The sequence below is a fragment of the Haliotis rufescens genome, unplaced genomic scaffold, assembly GCF_023055435.1.
Source record: "Haliotis rufescens isolate VD_foot unplaced genomic scaffold, xgHalRufe1.0.p SCAF_9, whole genome shotgun sequence".
Lineage (NCBI taxonomy): Eukaryota > Metazoa > Mollusca > Gastropoda > Lepetellida > Haliotidae > Haliotis > Haliotis rufescens.
Window position 1 is genome coordinate 3262349 of NW_025964383.1, and position 26663 is coordinate 3289011.

The following is a 26663-nucleotide window of genomic DNA, read 5'->3' on the forward strand; positions in this document are numbered from 1 at the left end:
TTTGCTTATAACACACAAAAATACACGGAAAAAAACACCACCTTCCCACAATTTATTTTCAAAAGCCATTGCCTGAAAACCAATTCTTTTATTTTTTTAAGCCTTAACTAGTAGTCAAATCTGACTTATTATTCAAACATAGTGTTAAACAATATACAATGCGAGGAAAACTGAATTAAATGTAAGTTATCTTGTACATGAAGGGAAATCACTTGGACACCTTGGTTAACTTACTGGTATGAAGTTCTTTGCTTTGTGACATTCATCAAAAATAAGACATCCCTGGAAGTCTGTGCCACCACACCAGTCTATCAGCTGCTGCAGCCGAGACTGACGAGAGGTACTGAATGCGCCTGAAAGAAACACAAGCTGTCAGATGAATGAATTATTGTTCATCCTCATCAAAATATGAATGCACAACAATTCAAATGAAGCAAAACCTATGAGGAATGTTTAAACCTCCTTCAAGTTCTTTATTTTTTCCATTGAAAAAGCTCTGTCATCAATATCACTAATCCTCCTTGGTTGTAGTTGTATGTAATTAGTATTAGTGGCATGAAGGACAAGTGCCACGACATGAGCTTCAGGAGGGCTGCTGTTACTCGAGCCACAAAGCTCAACGGAATTTTTCAGAAGTATTTTATGATTACATACAGCATTAAGGTCAGATGTAATCATCTTCCCTACTACACATAAGCTAAACTACCTTACTTTCTTGAGTGTAATGCGCACCTCCCTCTAGCGGATTCAGTATTTTGGAAAAAATAAATCTAATATTATGCTAATAAAATATTACACCATACCCCTTCAGCAAATTCTGGTCAACGAACAGGTGATGAGAAACTTGGTCAGTACAAATTTGAAATTTGAGATAAAAAATCACCAGACATGTTGATTTACCGTTTAAATTGTATTTTTTGTTCTGCTAGGCATTGTTTTACATCCAGGGCTTAAGATTACCTTGTGTATTTTCTTGTAAACTAAGCTGGAAACAGCAATCAGCTGTACACACGTTTTCTTGGAATCTACCGGTGATTCGGTCAAGACACACGCAATGATATAACTTTACAGGATTTTAATGCATGGATCAGCAAAAATTGTATCTGAAACTATTTTTTTTTCAGGAATAATATATTCCAATATCTTGTTATTTTACTTGCAGCTTTTACTAAATATATTTAAAATAATAATAACCCTAAGTGAAGCAGCTGACCGCTATTGCCGGTATTTATTTTTCACATGGAACCAGTTTGACCAGTCACCGTCGAGGCTCCCGCTAACGTTGTCGTGAGAACGATGTGTTGACATAGAATCTTCAAACTATAACAAATATGACTTTTAACAAGTCAAAGTATGGCATTTATAATATAGGTATCCATTCTCTGTTAACTAGAGTTAGTTTCAAGGCATCAATAACGGTAATCCGACCGTGGTTGCTGTTAATAACGGTGAGTTGTGCTACCTTCCGATCTCTTCACACACGATTTCACCGAAATTAATTTAAACAATACTAAAAGGAATTTTAGATAAACTTATGAAATAAGTTACAAACATAAGTCCAGATATACAAAGAACACTTTTTATAGCCAGACTGTGTAATTACATGATTAATTTGTGTACTTCAGTATGGATTTGTTGACATGGTATTTCCGGTGTTACGTGCTCACAGTAATGTCTTTCCATGGGGGAAAAAACATCAAAACTCATTAATTCGTGTATAATGCGCACTCCCTTCTACACAGCTGTGTTGTTGTTTTTTTAAAAAGTGTACACTATACTAAAAAAAATGGGGTAAAGGAAATTTAAGGTTGCCTTGGTAATAAGATTTTTTTTAAACATCTTTACTTCCATTTGCTACAAGCTTCCAGGCTAATATCATTACCTTCAGTTTGGAGAATGGCATACTACCTTAAGTTTACTGACCCTGTAGCCATACCAAAAAGGAACCTAACTGCTCTTCCAGGCTAATCACATTTCTTGCAGTCTGAGAAAACACATTACTTTAGATCTTAAACTCCCATGCCTCTCACTGCTTAAACAAGAATGTCATGTGTCTAAGGACATCACTTCTGGTTTGTGAACACTCATGACTTTATTAGTCACAAAATGTGTTCAGTTAGAAATGAATGTAGTCTTCTTGTCTAATGGCATCACTTCCACTTTTGGAAAACATGTCCAGTGTGGTACATCTTCCAGAGGCAAGTGAGTTAACTGACTTTAAAAGTCCAGTTTCCACCTTTGCCAAACTAGGCTGGTATTATGGAGTTATATTTTGGCTGGACTAACAAGTCTATGCATAGTCCAATCATAATCACGTAACGAAATCGAAATCTGGTTCATAAACTGTCGTGCAGATTTCAGTCGATTGCAGGATTTGCAAAGCATGTGCACCGCCAACTCCGCATCAACAGATATTTTCCAAATCTTTTCATGTTTAATTAAGGTGCTCATGTGATTTGATGCACTTTGCGATGTAAGACCCATTTTATCACAATATAGATTTTGATTATTGATCAGACCATCTTGACCGGGCGCTGCCATTTTGAAGCAAATGCAAGTGATACAAGAGGCGGAATCTGATTGAACAATAGGAGTGGCAGAGAAGGGACACCACTCGAAATAACAACTGGTGGTGCTACAATCAAGCCCAGAAATTGCAGCCTAGTTCAGCAAGGGTGGAAACTGGACTTTTATAGTTAGTTAACTCCCATGCCTCGGGAAGATGAGTGTGGTATGACTTTGTAACAGAAAATATCCCATGCCTCTAGGACACAACTCTCGGGAGCCATTTTCATGCCAAGGAATCCCATACACTCTTCAAATCACTGCAAAGAAATCAGTCAATGGCATCTCCTATAATTTGGACAAGCGATGAAATGCCTTGGGATGAAGTGACTCCATGGTTGTCTGATTTTCATTTGGTCAGGACAAAGGAACCAGGGAAACCCGGCCTTGGAACGACACTAATATGAAGACTTTCTCAGTCAAAATGGTTGATGGATGCCATCCATTGGCTCATACATGAATTGCCAGTGCTGGACTATTGACAACTGCCATCGCCACAGCTGCCTGTGTTGTTGAGGATGTGAGCTCAACACCCAGGAGGCAAAGAGGGGACACTTGATGATCCAGAGGGAATGGACAAAAGTGACACACCAGGAAGAACTTTGGAGTCAAAGTTAAACCAAAGGAGACACCAAGCAACAATTTGAAGAGAATTCATCCTGAGACTGACTGAGAGTGACTGATAGAAAGACTTCTCTCCAGAGCCAAAGACTGGGTGCTGGATGCTGGAGATCAAGTTTCATCAAATCTGTATGATAAATACTCAAGTTATCTTGTACTCCAACTTTGCCAAACTCACTCACTGCACTTGACCTTCATTGCAATCCAATCACTACTAAGAACATTACTTTTTGCAAACTTAGGTGGTGTTACAAATATGAAGTCTGACAAAACCATGACATATGACAGGTATTGAGTTGATCATTGTGTTTATCATAAATGATTGGAAAGGGATTGATTAATCTGATCATGAATTAATCAGAAATTGCATGACATGTGAACCATGTTTCAAAATTTGATCTCAAGTAACCTTGACCTAATACAGAGGTCACTCAAAACTTGATACAATCGAGACCCTGCCTTTGACAGCATGTACAAGTTGACTATGTTGTTATCTGAGCATTATTCATGTTAACCAAAGAGTAACCATGTATTGTAACCAAAGAGGATATTGAGGTTACAGCAAAGGTGGACCAAAGGTTGACCTATTGTAATAGTAGTAACGATCTAGCACTTGGTAGTAAGTCACATTACTCTGAGATTATTCTAATAGTTTTCTATAATAACAGACACATAAGTAGATATTATTAGCTGCTTCTGGAGTGACGATCGCACGCACATGAGTATTACTGGTGCTAGGTGTTTGTGAGGTCGTAATGGAGTCCAGGTGCAAGAAGTGTGGTCGATTCATGATCATGTGAGATATGAGCAGCGAGCCAACACATCTGAGAAGACCTTCATCAAAATAGCCGAGGTTATGACCAAGGTGAGGCGGCCAAGAAGAAGGTGGAGGTCCATTCGTGACCAACTCGTGTTATTCCGTGACAAGACGAATAGCGACTCGTGCCCCTCTCATATCCATTTTTGCGACCGGGTTCCGTCTTAGTGCAAACGGGCATACCTAAAACAATTGTGAACTCATTGCATAATGGTTCACATATATTTCCCCATATATTATGTATATTTCAGATGCAATTTAAAGCACATCTGGACATGCGGAATTATACAGCATGATTGAACACATTTAACTGTGTCTTGGGTATATTTTTAGATGCAAGACATATGTAAAATAAAAAATTATTTCTGGGGGATTCTTTGATGAACAACTTGAAATCAAACACGCATTCTGATTGGTTTGTCGTATTTTCGCACATAACCTTCATCGATAGGGGGACAAGTCTTTTTGCAGGTTACAGAAAGGGGCGAGTGGTGATGAATGGGTGGAGGCAGACATCTCGGCTGTGATGACCTCCATCCATTCGTCACCACTCGCCCCTTTCTGTAACCTGCAAGAAGACTTGTCCCCCTATCGATGAAGGTTATGTGCGAAAATACGACAAACCATACGAATGGGTGGAGGTCATCACAGCCGAGATGTCTGCCTCCACCCCAGCTCCTCCCACTCCAGTTGATCAACCATATCCTGCACTCCCCATAAGTCTAATCAAACAACATTTAAGTTAACAGCAGGAGATGATGAGGAATATGTTTGAGGCTAGATTCTCAACCCTAGACAAAGAACTGGAGAATATGAAGAGTGCTAACGAGATAGCTCTGGCAAAGTAGAGTCTCCCGGTCGCGAGACCACATGGGGGACTGCCATATGTCAATTCAACACACATGGCCGTAGAGCCTTCTCCAGCCGACCGTACTGACCAGCGAGCCAGCCAGCCAGCCATCCGACCAGCCGGGTATAAGCCTGCAGACTTTTCCCTACCGTGAGACAATACTGTACGGGCACCACACGGTATCCATGGCCAAGCAGACCACGGCAACCAAGCCATTCAGCCAGCCGTCCAGCCAGCTGACCATTAAGGCATACAGTCGCCGCACAGACTCCATGGGCCAGCCATCCACGTCAACCCAGCCAAGCAACAAGCCGCCCAGCCACCCGACTGTTAGGACACCATACAGCTACAGCACAGACTCCATGCCGACCGTCCAGCTGTTGGACTTATGATCTCCATCAACCGGCGGCTCCCAAGCCAGCCACACGGGATCGTCCAACCAACCATTCAGCCAACCGGTCCGCCGACCGGGATAATAATTACCGTATGGGACCCGTTACACACGGACCATTGCAAGCCGCACAGACTTTAATCATACCAGAGTCTTGGACACCGGAAGAGGACGGAGCCCACGGGGGACTACTACGTTGATCCACCCCCCTCGGAGTGAGTGAGTGAGTATGGTTTTACGCCGCTTTTAGCAATATTCCAGCAATATCACGGCGGGGGACACCAGAAATGGGCTTCACACATTGTACCCATGTCGGGAATCGAACCCGGGTCTTCGGCGTGACGAGCGAACGCTTTAACCACTAGGCTACCCGACCGCCCAGCTGACCTCGGACACCCAAGAGGCAGAAAAAGAGGGTTTTGAAGAACAGGCTGACCACTCACCCCAGCCTGATTATACAGAGAGTAATACTTTTGTGAACTCATAGAGGAATTATACCCCCTCATGCCTATACTCCCAACCTCCTGTGACAGAGAATATGCCAGAATATGGGGGATGTCATGCTCCTACATCGTCTAAACACATTCATCAGACATTGCCTTGGCTTAGCTATGCAGGCAAGGTAGTAGACCAGATGTGGGAGAGTCTACACAAGCTCAGACATGATGAACGACCTACATTGAAGCGGATTAAGGATCTGTCATCAGTTTCCAGATACTCAATGGACAATGGCCCTTATATCACCTGGGTTGTCGCCGGAATCAGACACATCATTCCACCATTACAGTCATCTTATGATGGCATAGCTGGAGACTCGCCCATGACTATTAGGACTGATCAAGTCGGACTCATCCACAGCCTCCTAGACACCATAGTCAGGATACAAGAATACTTACTCTCCTCCAAAGTCTGGATGTATTCACAACTATTATGGCTACAGCGTCAACAACTACCATCTCAGATCCGTTCTGAAGCTGTTTCTAACCAAACCAATAGTTTGATAATGTCACAACAGATATTGGCTCCCACGACATACAATAGTATAGTCATAGACAGTCGCGTAATAGACGAAGTAAGACAAGATACAACAGATCGATTCCAAACATCAACTATCAGCCTAGCTGCCAAGGCCCATGGATCGTCCCATCCCCAGAAGCGTTCCTGGGACCAGAAATCTTCATCATTTAAACAGCCTCCTAAGAAGAAGTTTGTCCCCTCCGGTAAGGATTCATTCCAACCGAGCCAGGCGTACGACAAGTGCAAATCTTCTCAGGAATCTTTTTGTCAGCCAAACTACAAGAAACAAGGTTTCAATCATGGTGAAAGATCTGGAGGCAGAGGAGAACACAGATTCTGACTTCCCTGCCGCCCTATCCGACGTTATAGACCCTTTAGACCTGCTTATGACAGCGATTTACACCTACGGTCTTTCAACATAATGCCGACTCCGGGACCAGCTGGAGGGCACCTTCTGTCATAAGCTGAAAATCAGAAGCAAATTACGCCTGACCGCTGGATTCTAGACGTTGTGGCTTACAGGTACAAACTGCACCTCAAGAAACATCCTATCTTGAAGACTCAAGCCGTGGGACGCAGATTTCATGTAGTCGGAGCCAAGCTAGCGGCAGCAGATCTGGCCGTCAGGAAGCTACTAGAGAAGCAAGCCATTCGGAGACTAGCAGAGACCAATAACACCAAGGGCTTTTATTCTCCAGTCTTCCTAGTCACAAAGAAAAATATGACCAACATAAGGATGATTATCGACCTAAAGACCCTCAACAAAAGATACCTGGTTCCTCAGCCAAAATTCCAGATGGAATCCATACGGAAGTTACGGTCGATGCTGAAGACAGGAGACTGGCTTATCAGCCTCGATTTTACAGGCTCTTCACGCCCTGATACACCCTTTGCCTGGGAAATATCTACGCTTTGTGATGAATGGTGGACGTTACGAGTTCCAGGTCTTACCATTCGGGATAGCAATAGACCTTTGGCTATTCACCAGGATTACAGCACCAGTCATCAAGTTTGCCCACCTCCAGCTTGTTTGAATCCATGGTTACCTGGACGATTTCTAGCTGCAGACCAAGAGAAAGCTCAGTTACATTAGAACATGATATTCTTGGTCCAACTTATGACCTATCTAGACTTCCTAGTCAATCCTTCCAAGTCCATGACTACTCCGGTTCAAGACATCATATACATCCAAGCAAGATTCCAGCTAGACAGGGATATCTATGCCCACCAGAGGATCAATTCAACAAGACTATCAAGGTGATTCAATCACTGTCAACCCAGCAAGTCAATGAGGTGGTGGATGCCTCTTCTAGGCAACCTAACATCTCTACAGGATATGACCTTCAGAGGAAGGCTGATGCTACATCCTCTACAAACATGGATCAACTCTATATGATCCCCCAGCCTAGAGTTCGAGACACAGTTACCTCCCAACTTAGTACGAGACCTGCATTGGTGGACAAAGAGCATGTGATGAGCGTCATTCCTCTGACTTCTCCACGCCTGAACACCATCTATTCACAGACGCGTCAGATTCGGGTTGGGGAGCCCATATGGATGACCTCACGGTACAAGGATCTTGAAACATCGGAGAGAAGAGCCTTCATATCAACAGCAAGGAAATGAGGGCCATCTATTACACCATCCTGGAATGGAAAATACATCTCTCCCCATCCTCAGCCACGGACAACGCCACAGTAGTGATCAGCATCCAGAAACAAGGAGGAACCAGATCCAGCTCCCTGATGATGGAGACTACACGATTGTTTGCCTTGGCAGTCTCCTTCAATTGCCAGATGGAAGCGAGACATATACCTGGGAAACTGAACATCCTTGCCGACAGACATTCTCGCCAGGGGAGAATAGTAGCAACAGAATGGACCTTATATCCCCAGATCTTTGCTTGGATAACCACATTATGGGACACACCAAATCTAGATATCATCTTCTGGTTTAAGTAAGTCCAGTTTCCAATCCAATGGCTCTCCAGATCGATGCCCTATCGATGGATTAGACGGGTCTATTCGCATACGCATTCCCACCATGGTCTCTCCTAGACAAGGTCATCCACAAGGTGGAGGAGACAGATTGCATGATAATCTTAATAGCACCAATCTGGCCCAGTAGAACGTGGTTCCCCAGATTATTAAGTCTATTGATGGAAGAGCCTCTCCAGTAACCTCTCCACCGAGATCTGTTACGACAACCCAAATCCAGCATTTTCCATGACAATCTACCCAGCCTACATCTAACCGCTTGGAAGTTATCACGCAAAAGATGCAGACATCAGGATACTTGGAAGCTGTGGCAAGAACATGGAGACCTTCATCCTCCCTTATATATGACAACACCTCATACTATTGAGATCTTTTCTACTAGGAGATGTTCACACACCTTGTATCTTCCCCAAGTGGAATCTATCAGTTGTACTATCGGCACTGTTAACGGAACCTTACAAGCCCATGGCTAAAACTACCTTACCGGTACTCCAAAAATCCAGGAAAACGTCCTTCCTTCTTGCCATGGCGACAGCGACAAGAGTTTCAGAACTACATGCCTTGGAATATTCTAGTATCACCCATGACCAACATTGGACCTCAATAACTCTAAGATCGCTCCCAGATTTTATAGCCAAGAATCAATCTACCCCAATGGGGCCAATTGGGCAATAGACACCATACTATTTCTGCATTAGGACAAACAGTGGATCACCCAGACTGACTTTTATGTCCCATCAGGGCTCTCAAGTTCTATCTCACAGCTAGAGACACACATAGATGCCATCGAAGGAGACTCTCCTTATCTTGCAAGACAAATCCAACAAGGACATCACCAAGGCTACTATAGTGGGTTGGCTAAAAACTACCATTGCAGAAAGTTATACACAAGCTCAGAATTTCACACAACGTTTTTTTTTTGTTTTTTGGGGGTTTTTTTATCCCACAACGTTTTTGACGGCGGTCTGTAAATAATCGATTCTGGACCAGAAAATCCAGTGATTGACATCATGAACATCGATCCACGCCAGCATCAACCAAGGCAGTCAGCCTGACCACCCGATCCTGTTAGTCACCTCTTACGACAAGCAAATATTGGTTGCTGAAGACCTATTCTACCCCATATCTTCAGGGATCCCATGCCTTGTCTCGGATCCTGCTCAGCTCATGAAATCAGAGCACTAGCCACGAGTCTCGCTTCATGGAGATCAGTCTCAGTAGAACAAGTAGTTTCTAGCTGTCAGTGGGCCTCACAAAATACCTTCACTAGTTTTTACTTGCTTGACATGCAACCGGACCTGGAGGGCATATATTCCCTTGGTCCTATTGTCGCAGTGCAAGCTATCATCCATCATTGTTTTCTGACTTCTATCAACAACAAAAAAGGGGTGGGTTGGGGTGGGGGGGAAGATAAGATCTGACACCAGCAGCATCAGAGGGTAAGTACACCCTTGATTATTCCATCTATTAGGTGTAGGATGCATTAGAAGTACTTTGAGTATCAACTGCCTCCAGTGGACCAGAAGTGACGTCATAACCAGAAGCGAGAACATGACTGGAAGTGACGTCAGCACCGGAAATAGCAGTACAAAGTCCATCTAATCAGGAAATCATGTCTTTGGTAGAAATAGACCTTGAAAGACGTCATTACCTAGTAAAAGGGAAGTGACAAACTGGAATTGACGACAACACTGGTATTAGTGTTACAAATCCAAATTTAACAAGAAATGACATCATTAATCAGAAATAGATTAGAAATGACATCATTATTACGAACAAGATCAGCAAATATAACGGTAATTCTAGTGAAGGTATCATATATTGGACTGATTCTTGATACATTTCTGATTTTCAAGTCCTCGGGGAATTTCAGAGGAAATTATTTCAAATAGGATTAGAATCAGTAAATAATGGTTTCCTGAAGACGATTGCTGTCAATTACACATGGAGTTCCTGGAGGCAGATCCCACTGGTTCCCTCTGGTATATTCTTGCAGAGATGTAATAGAGGTAGAGATTTCGTAAGAATTATCGAACAATAGTTATCATTCTAAATAATTCTAAGAATACTACCTCTATTACATCCAAAGTACTCCCACCAACCTCCCCAATTCATCTACCTCTAGTAGTTAGATGTGGGAAAAAGTGAGGTTCCTGCCATTGCTAGCGTCATAGCTTCGGTGGTTACGAAGTTACTTCGGAACAACTAATTGTGTGTGATTGACAGTGAAGAGGATGTCTGATGAAAATCTGAAACTTTTAGTTAGTGTGACTGAAGCCAAAATACAGGATTTATGGCAGAGATGTAATAGAGAAAGTATTCTTAGAATTATCAACAATGATAACTATTGTTAAATTTTTGTATGTGTCAGCGTAAATGCTGAGGAGGTGTCTCAGGTAAGTCAATAACACCAGTCATAAGCACATGGTTTGGCAGGGGGCCTCAAGTTTGTTAGTGTGCTGTTTAACGCCGCAGTCAGAAATATTCCAGGTATATATGATCTGAAAAATAAACAAGTCTGGCCCAGACAATCCAGTGATTAACATCATGAACATCGACCCACGCAATTGGGATACGATGAAATGCATCAACCAAGTCAGCGAGCATGAAAACCTGATATTGTTAGTCTCCTCTTACAACCATAGTTGCCTTTTATGGTAAGCATAGGTTGCTGAAGACCTATTCAACACAGGATCTTCACGGGTAGGCCTCAAATTCGAATAGAGGGACTGCATTAAAGTGGCACTAATCTCTGGCTTCTTCTTGACTGTCTAACACTGCTTTCTGATGCTTACTAGCTGCCGTGAGTCGATTTGCTTGTAAACGCAACCAAGCATTACAAGAAACTGGGCTGTCAGTAAGCACAGTGTAAATAATCTTTGAGGCAATATATATACACATTTCTGAACACTGATAGGTAACCTGTGATCTATGAAGATTTCAGTGCTCATGTTAATTAATTTCTTCAACCTAAACAAATAGGCAAACAGAACGATAGAAGCTCATCAGATATCAAACAATAATTATCATTGTGTATAATTCTAAGAATACTAACTCTATTACATCATAGCCACAAATTCCCATTTTGGCAATAATCACACTATAAAATCTTTGATTTTTTCGACAGACGTCCTCTTCACTGCCAATTATCCCACAGTCTTGAGGTAAACCCTATCCCTTGTCAAACTGCATCTGCGCATGCGCAAGGCGGAAAAACATCTCTTCTTTCCAATAACCTTCATCGACTAGATGTAAGATATATTGGGGAGGTGGGAGGGACTATTTCCTGATGTAATAGAGGTAGTATTCTTAGAATTATACACAATGATAACTATTGTTTGATAATTCCTGCGAATATCCTACCTCTATTACATCATAGCCAGTATTTACCAGAGGGACAGGTGGGATCTTGTCATCTAGTACTCCCGGATAATTGGCAGCATTAAAGTAAGGGAAACACATAGGCACAACGGGGTATGACTCAATGCCAGACTTCCTGATTTCACCCTTGGCAAACCTGCAGAAGTCTTGGCACTTGTGGCGTCCTTCCCGTTTTATGATCTCATGATTGTTACCTGTTTTTGGTGGATATTTGACCTTATTTATATGATTCTCTCTCCGGTTAATGACCTTTCTGACGTCACTTCCGGTTCTGAGAGCATTTATGATGACACTATTGGTTCATTCTCCTGTGACATCACTTGGGTCGTTATGACGCCACTTCCGGTTCTGAGGTCATCTATGACATCACTTCCGGTTCATTTGTCATTGTGACGTATCTATATACTTGTTGCTCTATAGCCAACAAGCATATATACTTATCTCACCTCAGGTATGATAATGACGTACTTTAATGCTGATGACGTGTTTCCCTTTATATATTGGTGATAAAACGTACTCTTTTATGTAATTCCGGTTCTGAAGTCTTCCCCGACAAAACCTCCGGTAGTTATACATGTTACGCCGAGTGACTAACAATGTAATAACCCTATCACCTTATGATCTATGATCCCAGATGTTGGCCAATGATCTGTCCAACCCAGTTGACATAATGTAAAGGCTAACTTACCTTATTTTGAGTTACTTCTGGGGATCTTCACCACCCCACCCCCCACCCCCTAACTTCCACAGAACAGGGGATGGATAGGCTACTGAGTGACTATAGCCTGGGCCGCCACCAAGGCCCCCAGGGAGTATAGCCCCTCTAGATCATGTTGTACGTCTCGTAGGTAGAAATGAGTAAACGTATTGTGGGATCTCCATTGACAGCTTGATACCACTTGTTCGATGGAAACTGAATTCCATGAGGCCAGACTTGTTGCTAGAGCACGGATTTCATGAGCCTTGCAACTTCCCCATATTGGTGTAGAGAGCTGGGCTTGACGATAACTATCAGATATAGTGTTCTTAAGCCATCCTGCCACAGTAGCCTTAGTAATGTCCTTTTCTGAGGAAGGCTTGCAAGAGATAAAGAGCCGTTTTCTTTTCTTCCTGTGGTTCTGAGTAGCTGAAATGTAGTATCTCAGAGCTCTGATGGGGCATAATAGTCGATCTGGATGATCAACTGTTTTACTCAATGATGGGATAGAGTATTGTCTATGTCCTAGAGGCCCAAACGCTGATGCCTGGGCCTAGATTTTCGAAACGATCGTAGCCCTAAAATTATCGTAAATTTGTCGTAAGGAAATCGTAGGCTATCGTAGCATATTTTCGAAGCTATCGTAGCCCTAAGATATCTTAAGTTTGTCGTAAATCTAAGATAGCCCTATACCTGTCGTAAGTTTATTTTATCTTCATCCAAGATGGCTGCATACTTTTCCATAGATATTTTGCCAAACAATTAGTCCGCTTTACGTTCAAACATTGACATTTCATTTTGTAAAACTGAGTGATTCAAATTGACACTTCGAAAACACGAAGAACGCATCAAGGATTTCACGTCAAAAATGTTCTTAATCGCGACAGCGATACATATAACTGTGGAGTCGATAGCTTACATTATTTTTCTATCCGAGTCCATGCTGAAGAAGTGTGAAACAACATACCTTTTCGATAATTTGGGAAGGATAAAAACGGAAGGTGTCGACAGGCTACAGTAATGACCGTGACCTTATTGATAGTTTAGGGGGAGCTAATCTTAGTTCAAACTCTAGTTGAGAGTGGTTTCCCTTTGTATTCGCCCGGGACACCATGCTCAATGGTACAGTTTTCATAAAGCGCAGAGTTCCGCTGTTATATTTTCTGAGTCGCATTTGTGTCAATGCTTTAGTCTTTATTTTCGCATTTTATAAAACTATATCAATCTATATGTGTAAAAACAACCATAAAGGTTTCGCATAAGTTTTTACATCTAAAATCGTGTGGGATTTGACTAAACAAGGAAATACATGTGATCAAATATTTGTATACAATAACTTATATTTTTCTTGCAAAAGTAATTGTAATTTGTTTCGTTTAAATTCAATACCTACGTTATCTATATCCTCTTGAAAGACAAATATTTGATAAAAAGTGATTAAAAACTGTCTATTGAACAATTGCATTCTTTAAGCCCAGGTTATTAACGGCATATAGATGTATTCCCTTATAAATATAACAATTTACTGAAATTTTGACAGCAAAAGTTAAGCACAGATTTTTGTATCGACAAATCAAATAAAAAATGAGTTCCCATGCTCGTTCTGGTTCTCGTCAAAATGTAGCATAGATTGCAAATTGTCCAAAATTCACTTTCAAATATATGTTCGTAGAAACAAAGTTTATTGAATGAAATTTACTGATCAACATAAAATACACATTTTCAACACAATAATCTTTGCATTCAATAAACGGGTTTTAAAATATTTTGATGTTTTTAATATTTAAGTCTACATCTTCCCGTTTTATGTTTAAAATATATATATATATACTTGAGACCATTCAAACAATAAAATCGTTGTCACGTTTAGGGTCAACGGACAAATACTAGTAAACGATCCTCAGCAATGCTGTCAGACAAGCCAAACACCATTGAACTACGTTCTGGAATAGATTTGACATATTACAAAGTATTTCGCTCCTTAGTCAGATTTAAATGAAATCAGACAAATCAGTTTATTAACTCTACTTAATTTAAAAGGATAGAAAAAAGGATAGAAAATGACTACATTATATGTATGTTTACATTAACTTGTGGCGTGTTCCATGAGACAACATAACTTGGCAATTCCGAAATTATCTCTCTTTGCGAACGAAAATTAGTGTCACTTTTAAATTTTGAAAGAATTATGGATCTAGATAGATAAAAAATAATGTCATCATCTGAATACTTATAGCTTGATATTGTATTTAAGTCCTTGGTTACTTCGTGAAATATATTGGTTACATAAATAACAAAACAAACTTAACAAGCTTAGATTGTCATAAAATCTTGCTTGTGGGTGCGCTGCTTCCTGAACAATTTTTGTTTTGAGTGTTTCCACGTATAATGTTGGTGTTTACACTAATATAAACTTGACTTTTGACTTAAACACAAACATATACAGTATACATCACTTAACATCAGACTTGAACACGCATGTTAAATGCTGAACGCATATGCTGTTCGATCAAAGGTCTTGTCGTTGTCATTTAGAATAACGTCCCTTACTTTCGTCCTTGACTTTATACGCGATGTGTTTATATCATAAAGTTCTGTGTGGTCACGAGAGGACCATTTGAAGGGAAAATAGTGAAGTATCTTTTGGGCACATTATTTTTTTCTAATAGCTAAAGTGTGGTAACACTAGACTTATTGATTATAACATTTTTTGGCTTTGAAAAATGCTATTGCATGGCACACGATTGCTTTTTGTGTTCGGTTAGTCATGGCATCTTTTATCATAAGAACAACACGTCTACATGTAGGACATATGTAGGATTGTACAGAATTTCACTCAAATATGTACGTGTTAAACAATTTGACATGACAATGTGATCATGAATTCCGTGTCAATTATCTATGTTGTTATTGTCAGCAGCTGGGAATCCCCGTGACGTCATTGGGAAACACCCGCTTTTTCGATCTCTAACACAAATGAGTTCTCTGTCAGAGTTACGATAGGTATCGTAGCTCTGAACGATCTGCGACAGGTTTACGATAGTTTCGAAAATCTATCTTATCTTAACCTTAAGATATCTTATCTTTGAACGTAAGTTGTTAAGATTTATCTTAGCTAAGATCGTTTCGAAAATCTAGGCCCTGGTTTTTGGTAAATTCTGGTAGTGATCTGAAAGATATTTTGCTCCAATCTTGTGAGTGCGTAATAGATGAGATATCAACAGCATGAAGCTCAGACACTCTAGCAGCTGTAGCTAACGCTAAGAGGAAGGCAGTCTTTTTGGAAACTGTTAAAAGTGTAGCCTCTGCCATTGGTTCATATGGGTTGGAGCTGGGCAGACAGAATGATGGATAAATTCCATTTAGGGAAAGTGCATGGGATTTTAATGTCTTCCAGTGAAAACGATTTCATGAGTCGATTTAATACTGGGTGAGATCCTATGGATAAACCATCATGTTGTAGAACTGAGGCTAATGCTGATCTATAGCCTTCAAGTGTACCATGTCTGAACCCTTTCTCATTTCTCAGGTGAAGAAGAAAATCAGCCACTATAGGTACTGTTATATTTTCGTCATGCAACCCTCTTTCTATTCGCCACTGGCAGAACTTTCTCCATCTGACGTTATAGATAGCTGAGAAAGCTGGTCTCCATGAGCTAGCCACTGCGTCTGAAGCTGATTAAGAAAAAACGGAAACTTGCATCTTTGTCGCGATAGTTTCCAGGCGTGAAGGTGGAGATTTGTAAGGTTGCCGTAAAATATGTCCGATTTTGGTTGGCGGAGGAGATCGTGACATTCTGGCAGTTTGAGAGGCTCTTCTATGAGAAGAGGAATCAGTCTTGGATACCACGCTCTGTTGGGCCATGCTGGGGCTATCAGAATTATGACGCAATCTGTGTCCTCGATCTTCCTTATTACTCTGTCCAGGGGAGACCAAGGAGGGAAAGCGTAGGCAAACATCCCTTTCCAACTCATGGATAGGGCGTCGACCTGAAGGGCTAATGGATCTGGGACTGGGCTGACGTAAACAGGAAGTCGATGATTTAGGCATGTGGGAAACAAATCCAGGTGAGGCATATCCCACGTCGAGGTTATCCACTTGAATACCTCGGGGTGGAGAGTCCATTCCGTGGGTACAATCTTGTTTTTCCGGGATAGGCAGTCTGCCAGTATGTTCACTTTTGCCCGGTATGTGCCATGCTTCTATCCTGCAACTCACTGAGTCTGCCAAGGCAAATAAAAGCGTAACCTCCTTCAACAAAAATGCTGACCTAGTGCCCCCTGGATGTTGTATGTACGCTACCAACGTGGTGTTGTCTGTAGCTATCAGTACCGACGAGTGGTGTAGTTTGCTTAGACAATGGCTCTCATTTCCAGGCAATTTATGTGTAATTTTTTTGTCTTGATCTGACCACAATCCTTGGATTGTGACGTCGTCCATATGTCCCCCAACCTTCGCCTGATGCGTCTGCATATAGATGGTGTAATGGTGGGGGGAACATGAGAGGGATGCCTGGCATGACGTTTTGGCGCCGAAACCACCATCGTAGTTCCGATAGTTGGCCGTGAGGAGGTTGTATAGTCTCTTCCAGATCCATATTTCTGGTGGTGTTCATCCATGCTTGTAGTGGACGTAACTGGAGTCTCCCTCTGTAAGTAAGATCTTGGATTGATGTCAGTGTGCCTAGGCAAGACATCCACCAACGACGTGACCTGCTGGGTTGGTCAAGAGCACTCTGAATCTTTTCTATAGCTCTCAGATATCTGTCCTCTGGAGGTTGTAAAATGCCTTGTGAAAGTTGGAACCTTGCCCCTATGTACACGATGTCTTGGGTTGGTATTAATTCTGACTTGACAGGATGTACCAGGACCCCAGGTGAGATAGAAGTTGGATAGGAAATATTGCGTTCTGCTTTATCTGCAATAGATCTTGATCGGCTGAGAGGAAATCGTCTATATATAGCCGTGGAGTCTTACAAGATTTAGATGAGCGAAGCCGATGATGGGGTTGATAATCCGAGTAAAAAGCCATGGTAATGCTAAGTTGACATAAGTAACTTCCAGAATTTTCTTTTTGAGAGCTGGAGAAACTTGATGGATGAAGGGGAGAGAATCAGATGGAACCTGTCGTTTCCAGGCTGTTGAGTGACAGATGTCCAAATAGCAGGTGGGACACTTTGCGGGGCTGTGTGGTTACTTGTGGCTTACACAGAAGTCTTGTCTCTTTCTCGGATGTACTGCCGCAATTCTTGCAATTCATTGTGCAGGTCGACCACTGTGTGTTGGTATGATAACATCCGTGGCGGGAGATCTCTGCTGTTCTCTTGAGGTGGCGGTCTGAGGCGGTCTTGAGGCGGTCTGTTAAATAATTGCAGTTCTTCGATCTCGGCCATGGAGCTGGTGACGGCATCTAAAGATGACCCCTGCCTAGGGAGGCGACCGATCTCTATCTCATCGCGATTGTCATTGTCGCTGTCATGTGATGTCACGGTTGCTGTTGGCTGGCTCCGGTCTTTGTAGTTTTCCTGGTACAATTGGATAATTGTACGTCAAGTCCAGGACGCTGGAACTGACACGCCCCATGTAAATAGTTTGGCTCGCAACTGTGCGGTGGTTAAATAAGGAGGGAGATCGACGTGTTTGTCTAATTGCCCCTTCCGCTGACAATTGCGGGTCATTTGGTGTGACTTCACGGTTGCTGGAATTTTTGCTTGTCTTCCGAGCTTTGATCCGATTAGACGTACGTGATGCCATCTTGTGTGCTACAGATCACATTTGTTGAATAAAAATGCATCGATGGTGTATTGGGACAAAGATAAATAACGATTTTATAGCATAAGACAAAGGCTTCAAAATGGCGACACAGCATGAACAGGAGTGAGTGAGTGAGTGAGTGAGTGAGTGAGTGAGTATGGTTTTACGCCGCTTTTAGCAATATTCCAGCAATATCACGGCGGGGGACACCAGAAATGGGCTTCACACATTGTACCCATGTCGGGAATCGAACCTGGGTCTTCGGCGTGACGAGCGAACGCTTTAACCACTAGGCTACCCGACCGCCCAGCATGAACAGGAAGGGTTACAGGAAAGATACCTGCGCATGCGCCGGTTGTGTAAACAGAAGAATGCTGGTAAATGATATTTATACTAATATAATTATTGCTAATAAAACAATGGAACATCCTCATCCTCGATACTGTTTATGAAAACACAACCTCAAGCACTACCTATCAAGCACTACTACAGTTATGTTATCTGTATCCACTGTTGAAGGTGTTTCCCTTCACAGCTATGTTATCTGTAATCCACTGTTGAAGGCGTTTCCCTTCACAGCTATGTTATCTGTAATCCACTGTTGAAGGTGTTTCCCTTCACAGCTATGTTATCTGTATCCACTGTTGAAGGTGTTTCCCTTCACAGCTATGTTATCTGTATCCACTGTTGAAGGCGTTTCCCTTCACAGCTATGTAATCTGTATCCACTTATGAAGGTGTTTCCCTTCACAGCTATATTATCTGTATCCACTGTTATCTTATCTGTAATCCTACGTTGAAGGCATTTCCCTTCGCAGCTATGTAATCTTTATCCACTGTTGAAGGTGTTTCCCTTCACAGCTATGTTATCTGTATCCACTGTTGAAGGTGTTTCCCTTCACAGCTATGTTATCTGTATCCCCTGTTGAAGGTGTTTGCCTTCACAGCTATGTTATCTGTATCCACCGTTGAAGGTGTTTCCCTTCACAGCTGTTATCTGTATCCACTGTTGAAGGTGTTTCCCTTCACAGCTATGTTATCTGTATCCACTGTTGAAGGTGTTTCCCTTCACAGCTAGGTTATCTGTATCCACTGTTGAAGGTGTTTCCCTTCACAGCTATGTTATCTGTAATCCACCGTTGAAGGTGTTTCCCTTCATAGCTGTTATCTGTATCCACTGTTGAAGGTGTTTCCCTTCACAGCTATGTTATCTGTATCCACTGTTGAAGGTGTTTGCCTTCATAGCTGTTATCTGTATCCACTGTTGAAGGTGTTTCCCTTCACAGCTATGTTATCTGTATCCACTGTTGAAGGTGTTTCCCTTCACAGCTATGTTATCTGTATCCACTGTTGAAGGTGTTTCCCTTCACAGCTATGTTATCTGTATCCATTGTTGAAGGTGTTTCCCTTCACAGCTATGTTATCTGTATCCACTGTTGAAGGTGTTTCCCTTCACAGCTATGTTATCTGTATCCACTGTTGAAGGCGTTTCCCTTCATAGCTATGTTATCTGTATCCACTGTTGAAGGTGTTTCCCTTCACAACTATGTTATCTGTATCCACTGTTGAAGGTGTTTCCCTTCACAGCTATGTTATCTGTAATCCACCGTTGAAGGTGTTTCCCTTCATAGCTGTTATCTGTATCCACTGTTGAAGGTGTTTCCCTTCACAGCTATGTTATCTGTAATCCACTGTTGAAGGTGTTTGCCTTCACAGCTATGTTATCTGTAATCCACCGTTGAAGGTGTTTCCCTTCATAGCTGTAATCTGTAATCACTGTTGAAGGTGTTTCCCTTCACAGCTATGTTATCTGTATCCACTGTTGAAGGTGTTTCCCTTCACAGCTATGTTATCTGTAATCCACCGTTGAAGGTGTTTCCCTTCACAGCTATGTTATCTGTATCCACTGTTGAAGGTGTTTCCCTTCACAGCTGTTATCTGTATCCACTGTTGAAGGTGTTTCCCTTCACAGCTATGTTATCTGTATCCATTGTTGAAGGTGTTTCCCTTCACAGCTATGTTATCTGTATCCACTGTTGAAGGTGTTTCCCTTCACAGCTATGTTATCTGTATCCACTGTTGAAGGTGTTTCCCTTCACAACTATGTTATCTGTATCCACTGTTGAAGGTGTTTCCCTTCACAGCTATGTTATCTGTAATCCACTGTTGAAGGCGTTTCCCTTCACAGCTATGTAATCTGTATCCACTGTTGAAGATGTTTCCCTTCACAGCTATGTTATCTGTAATCCACTGTTGAAGGCGTTTCCCTTCACAGCTATGTAATCTGTAATCCACTGTTGAAGGCGTTTGCCTGCACAGCTATGTAATCTGTATCCACTGTTGAAGGCGTTTCAATTCACAGCTATGTTATCTGTAATCCACTGTTGAAGGCATTTCAATTCACAGCTATGTTATCTGTAATCCACTGTTGAAGGCGTTTCCCTTCACAGCTATGTAATCTGTAATCCACTGTTGAAGGCGTTTCCCTTCGCAGCTATGTTTTCTGTATCCACTGTTGAAGGCGTTTCCCTTCACAGCTATGTTATCTGTAATCCACTGTAGTAGTATAGGTAATGGGGGTTCTGCCGCACCTCCACTGGAGCCAGATTTATGCCAAAATGATTATGCGATTCAACGATAGTCATAAGTCGTTTTCAAAGAAACATCATTATTAATTAATAATGAATAAAATTTACTATAGCCCACGAGGATATTGGAAAGGTGTAGGAGCAATAAAAAAATTAGCCAACGCGGCTAAGGTATCTAAAGATGTGGCCAAGGATTGGATATAGAAACAAGCGATGTGGCAAATATATTTACCGGCACAGCGTTATATACCGAGGAAGAAGTTTGATATTTTTACAATGAATGAAGTTCATCAGGCTGACCTCTTGTTTCTTCCCCACGATAAGGTAAGACGCAAAACGTATAAATACGCTTTAAACGTAGTGGATGTGGCTAGTCGATACAAAGAGGCTGAGCCATTAACCTCGAAAGATTCAACAGAAGTAGCTAATGCACTGAGCCGCATATATAAACGCGGACCACTAAAATGGCCAAAGCTATTTCAAGTAGATCCCGGTCGCGAGTTTATGGGATCGATAACTAAACTGTTAACAAAGCACGATGTCAAAATCAGGCGTGGTGAAAGAGAGGCCCACTGCAGTCAAGCTATCGTTGAGAGATTTAACCGGACATTAGCCGAACGTTTGTTTGGCTATCAGTATGGGATCGAAATGAAATCTGAGCGATTGAGATCAACCGAATGGGTGACACGTTTATCAGCCGTTGTATCAGCGCTGAATAATGAAGTAACGAGATTAATAGGGAAGAAACCATCGGATGCGATTAAAATGAAATCTGTTACTTCCGAATCTTCAGCACCGATGAGAGGCAAAGAACGAAAGCTTCCGGATAGAGTAAGGGTAAGATATTTATACCAGCCCGGTGAACTCGAAGGAGGCCTACGTCGCGCAACCGATCCCATATGGTCCCTTAAGACATATAACATTAGTCGATTGGTTACGAAAGAAGGAGAGCCTATTCTTTATTTTCTGCAAGATGGACCGGGTAGGGCATTTGTACGAGAAGAGTTGTTCATAGTTCGCGACGGTACGGTATTACCACCATAACCATAAGCATAGGTAGTTACACCATCATTATCAATCCATCTCTTTGTATCTAAGGGGGATAATGATGTCTTGTTCATTCTTAATCCATATATCCTATGATTGTAACTTCTTAAAGAGTTCATCTCGTGTTTGAACGTTCTACCGTTGAATAATTATTCTTTATACTGTTCGTGTTTGATATGCTTTTTTACAACATACTTCTTAACGCCCTTAACTTTTCTTATCTCCCCATTATCGGACTTCTTTATAGAGTACATCTTAGGTCTTAATCCGACATACTCCGCTATAGGGGTCCCAGCACATTCATCCTTCATCTTACCTAACACCTTTTTATTTACTACGCTGTGCAGTGGATTATCTATTATTTCTGCCATATCTTTATACACATCCTCGGTTTGTATTTCCATCAACAAAGAATCTGTGTCGGTATATAACACCTCGCATCTATCGCCGTATTGCTTTTTAAGTTCGTTGTAATAAAAGTCATACATTAAGTGTTTTGACAAGTCAAGAATACTCATACCAACGTACACCGGTCTGTTGAATTTTATATTACTCTTCTGTATATGCAACGCGGCTAAGTCGTTATCAAATATCTTGCTTCTGTTAAAAGCCGGACTGGCTATAAGTTTCTATAAGTCTTTCTTCCTCATTAGATCTAACTAATTTAACATCAACACGCTTCCTCAAGAAGGCGTCTTTTTCTTGTTTGGCACCCCGGATTTCGGCACCCCTACAATATTTTATTTTTTTCCACTAGAGCAATAGGATGTGTCCAAAGCATACAACTGTGCCCGACGAATTTCCAATTGAACATTTGTGCCCAACTACCGTATAGAACAAAAATGGAAGAAGCGAAATATACAATTATGGAGAGCATGGGAATACGTGCAGAAATGTCTATATTCCAACATATACTAGTGGAGAATGCATACGAAGACAACTTGCTATCAGATATATCCAAGGTAGACTATTTGGAAGGAAATCTGGGTAGAACACATCTAGAACCTTTGGATGGCCTGCCAACATTTGTAGACGATATGTATGTATTTGGCTGTCTAGAAGAAAACGATATAGTATCTCTACGGGTATCTGTGTCTTGTACAACTGGAGAAAGTGGATCTGCAAAACGTATACTACAAGAAATACAAAAAGCAACGCAGAAAGTATACGGATGTCGCGTGCATGCTACTATTGCAAATACAATTTCCTATATAGGAGGCTCTGGGAGCAAAATACGAGACACAATACAACGAATACAAAAACAAACAGAATACAAAGCGAAGAAAAAATGGATGGAAAGATTTTCCAACGAAGAACCCAAAGGTATATTTGTATGCAAAATAGATGTCTCCAAGTTGTCCCTAGAGGAAACACAAAAAGGGTTGGTTGCACTACACATGCAACTATATTCCTTCGGATACGAGATATATTCCATAGACTATACTAGAGATTACTTGGTGTACTAGATAGGAAAAACTAGTGGGATACCTACAAAGCGTGGGATACTTTCTACAAGGTATACAATACGATTGTGGAGAAAGAGAAGGAACAATTCTAGACAATACAGCGTCTGTAGGAGAACATGTATGTACTTGGGTATACAGTAGGAACAATAGAACATTTTCCGCGAAGAGATACAACAAAGTTGTTTCCAATTTGAAAGCGGGGGAGTTGGGAATCCAATAGCACATCTTTGCGAATATGTAGATTGTCCAAACAGACACCTACGAAAAACATTTTTACATCCAGACGTATGGAAAAGAGGTTGTTCTCGAATAGAAGTATCTGTGTATGCACCAGACGAAGACATAGGACCTTGGGTTGTAGACGAAATTCTAGAGTTGGTATCCCCCAAAGAAGAACCACTATTTTTCGAACAACCACCAGAAAGCCAATGGAGAAACTTGGCAAAGAAATTGGATAGATGTTGTATAGTCGCCTCTCGACCTCTCGGGAAGATATTTGTAGCATGGTATGCACACACAAAAACTAGGAGAATAGCAGGGATACATATACATCCGAAAAAAGAGACAGTAGAAGATACGAAGAAATGGGAAAGAGCAGTAGAATTTGCAATTGGAGACTTTGGGTTTCGCGCTTGTCCAATATTTCGTATAGACATCCTATCTTCCACAAACGAAGGTGTAGAGTTTGGACCACTTCGATGCTATACAAAAGCAAAGGATTCCAAAACTATTCTTGCGCCATCCAAACAACCAACAAAAATATCCAAGGCAGATACAAACCCTTCCATGCTTCTCCCAAGCACAGAACACATAGATTGGATATTCCGGAAAAACAAATCCCAGAGAATAGGAAAAGAAGTTTCCAAATTCCAAGCAATAGAAATGGAAACCAAAATACAAATATCCACTCTTTCCAGAACCACTAGAGAACAAAGATTGCAAGACATAGAAGACTGGTTGGATAGCAATCTATGAAAAGAAAATATTGCAAAAATACACAAACAAAGAATATAAAAAGAAAAGTAGGAAAGGAAAAAGAGAGAACAAGAAATAGAAGAAATACAAAAAACATACAAGAATATAGAAGAATATAGAACTGCATCTACAGAAACCAAAAATATTGTAGAACAAAATTTGGGAAGCTGGTGTAGAAAGGTGTCCGAATTTTCGGGAAAAACTATTTCTATACTCGGATGGAAAGGAGAACGTGTTGTAGCTAGATGTATCGAAAATGTAGATGTATATTGTTTTCCCGCTATTTGGCAAACAAAAAGACTGCGAAAGATACTAGAATTGCTAGAAACAGCTGCACAACACACAAAACCGGATAGATATGGAAAGTCTATGTATTGGATCCCAATGGTAGAAGGAGACGAATTGTCTTTGCACGTGGAAGAAACAAAAATGTTCTACAACAACGAGAACAAAAAAATAGAATACAATCCACTAGTTGTAGAAAAAACACCAAACCAAGAACTACTAGCAGCAAATACAAAGATAGACAAATTCGAAGAAGAAGTGGAATATTCTTCCATACAATATATAGAAAAAGCGCCAGCATGGAAAGAATGTACAAAAGCATCGGATTTGGAAGGAGTATATACATGTAGAAAATTTGCCAAAGGTATATTCACAGCTATGTAATCTGTAATCCACTGTTGAAGGCATTTCCCTTCACAGCTATGTTATCTGTAATCCACTGTTGAAGGCATTTCCCTTCACAGCTATGTAATCTGTAATCCACTGTTGAAGGCATTTCCCTTCACAGCTATGTAATCTGTAATCCACTGTTGAAGGCGTTTCCCTTCACAGCTATGTAATCTGTAATACACTGTTGAAGGCGTTTCCCTTCACAGCTATGTTATCTGTAATCCACTGTTGAAGGCGTTTCCCTTCACAGCTATGTTATCTGTAATCCACTGTTGAAGGCGTTTCCCTTCACAGCTATGTAATCTGTATCCACTGTTGAAGGTGTTTCCCTTCACAGCTATGTTATCTGTAATCCACTGTTGAAGGTGTTTCCCTTCACAGCTATGTTATCTGTATCCACTGTTGAAGGCGTTTCCCTTCACAGCTATGTTATCTGTATCCACTGTTGAAGGTGTTTCCCTTCACAACTATGTTATCTGTATCCACTGTTGAAGGTGTTTCCCTTCACAGCTATGTTATCTGTAATCCACCGTTGAAGGTGTTTCCCTTCATAGCTGTTATCTGTATCCACTGTTGAAGGTGTTTCCCTTCACAGCTATGTTATCTGTAATCCACTGTTGAAGGTGTTTGCCTTCACAGCTATGTTATCTGTAATCCACCGTTGAAGGTGTTTCCCTTCATAGCTGTTATCTGTATCCACTGTTGAAGGTGTTTCCCTTCACAGCTATGTTATCTGTATCCACTGTTGAAGGTGTTTCCCTTCACAGCTATGTTATCTGTAATCCACCGTTGAAGGTGTTTCCCTTCACAGCTATGTTATCCGTATCCACTGTTGAAGGTGTTTCCCTTCACAGCTGTTATCTGTATCCACTGTTGAAGGCGTTTCCCTTCACAGATATGTTATCTGTATCCACTGTTGAAGGCGTTTCCCTTCACAGCTATGTTATCTGTAATTCACTGTTGAAGGCGTTTTCGTAGCAGCTATGTAATCTGTAATCCATTGTTGAAGGAGTTTCCCTTCACAGCTTTGTTATCTGTATCCACTGTTGAAGGCGTTTCCCTTCCACTATTAAGCAGAGTATTCGCCTGTAGTTGCGGATATTCATGGCCCCCAAAATGTTAGTATTTTCACCACTAGGCCTGGTCATCTCAGCACTTGAGACTGCAGGGCGTTTCCCCTCAGGATGGGGTCGAGTGGTGTGCTGTATTACATAAGTAATGGGAATCCCCCACCCCAAAAGAATAAATCATTATTATTTGTATGTTTGCTGTTCTGTTGTGTGTCAGTATAAACGAATTATCAGATCAAAGCTAATATTGCAAATTTATTTGAATCTAAATTCTATTTACAAAACTATCAAACACTTTAATCAGTTATATTAGATACGGATTCAAAGGAAATTTGACTGTCAAAGGTTAATTTGGTTTCATGTAATCTCTTTTCTCGCAAACACACTTCTCCCACTTGTGACCTATCACTTGCATGAATTGAACAGCAGGAAATGCCAAATATGGCATATGTAAATTAGAGAGGTCAGGTCAACCAGCGATGACTGTCAACTTCAAAGTATTGTTTCACGAGTTGGTATAGTCTTTTGACTGTAAATGTGCTCACTGAGCAAGTTGGAAGATGATATTAGTATCTCAACTAGTCATGGAAAGTTAACAGTGAAGAGGACTTCTGTAAAAAATCTGAAGATTTTGCAGTGTGATGACAGTAAAATACCATATTTATGGCACTGATGTTATAGAGGTTTTGCATTCTCAAGAATCCTAAAGCTGCATGCCTCTAGAGGTGTCTACAAATTAGAAACTGAGATCAA

General features: G+C 41.2%; 1 protein-coding gene across 2 annotated transcripts in view; it reads right to left on the reverse strand.

Moving 5' to 3' along the window:
* The window catches only part of LOC124123232 (protein FORGETTER 1-like), a 490282-nt gene that overhangs the window by 320629 nt on the left and 142990 nt on the right, over positions 1–26663 (reverse strand). For both annotated transcript variants that reach the window (XM_048391344.1, XM_048391343.1), the window contains one exon: positions 235–353. In XM_048391344.1, coding sequence (XP_048247301.1) covers positions 235–353 — 119 coding nt within the window. The remainder of the gene's footprint in view (positions 1–234; positions 354–26663) is intronic.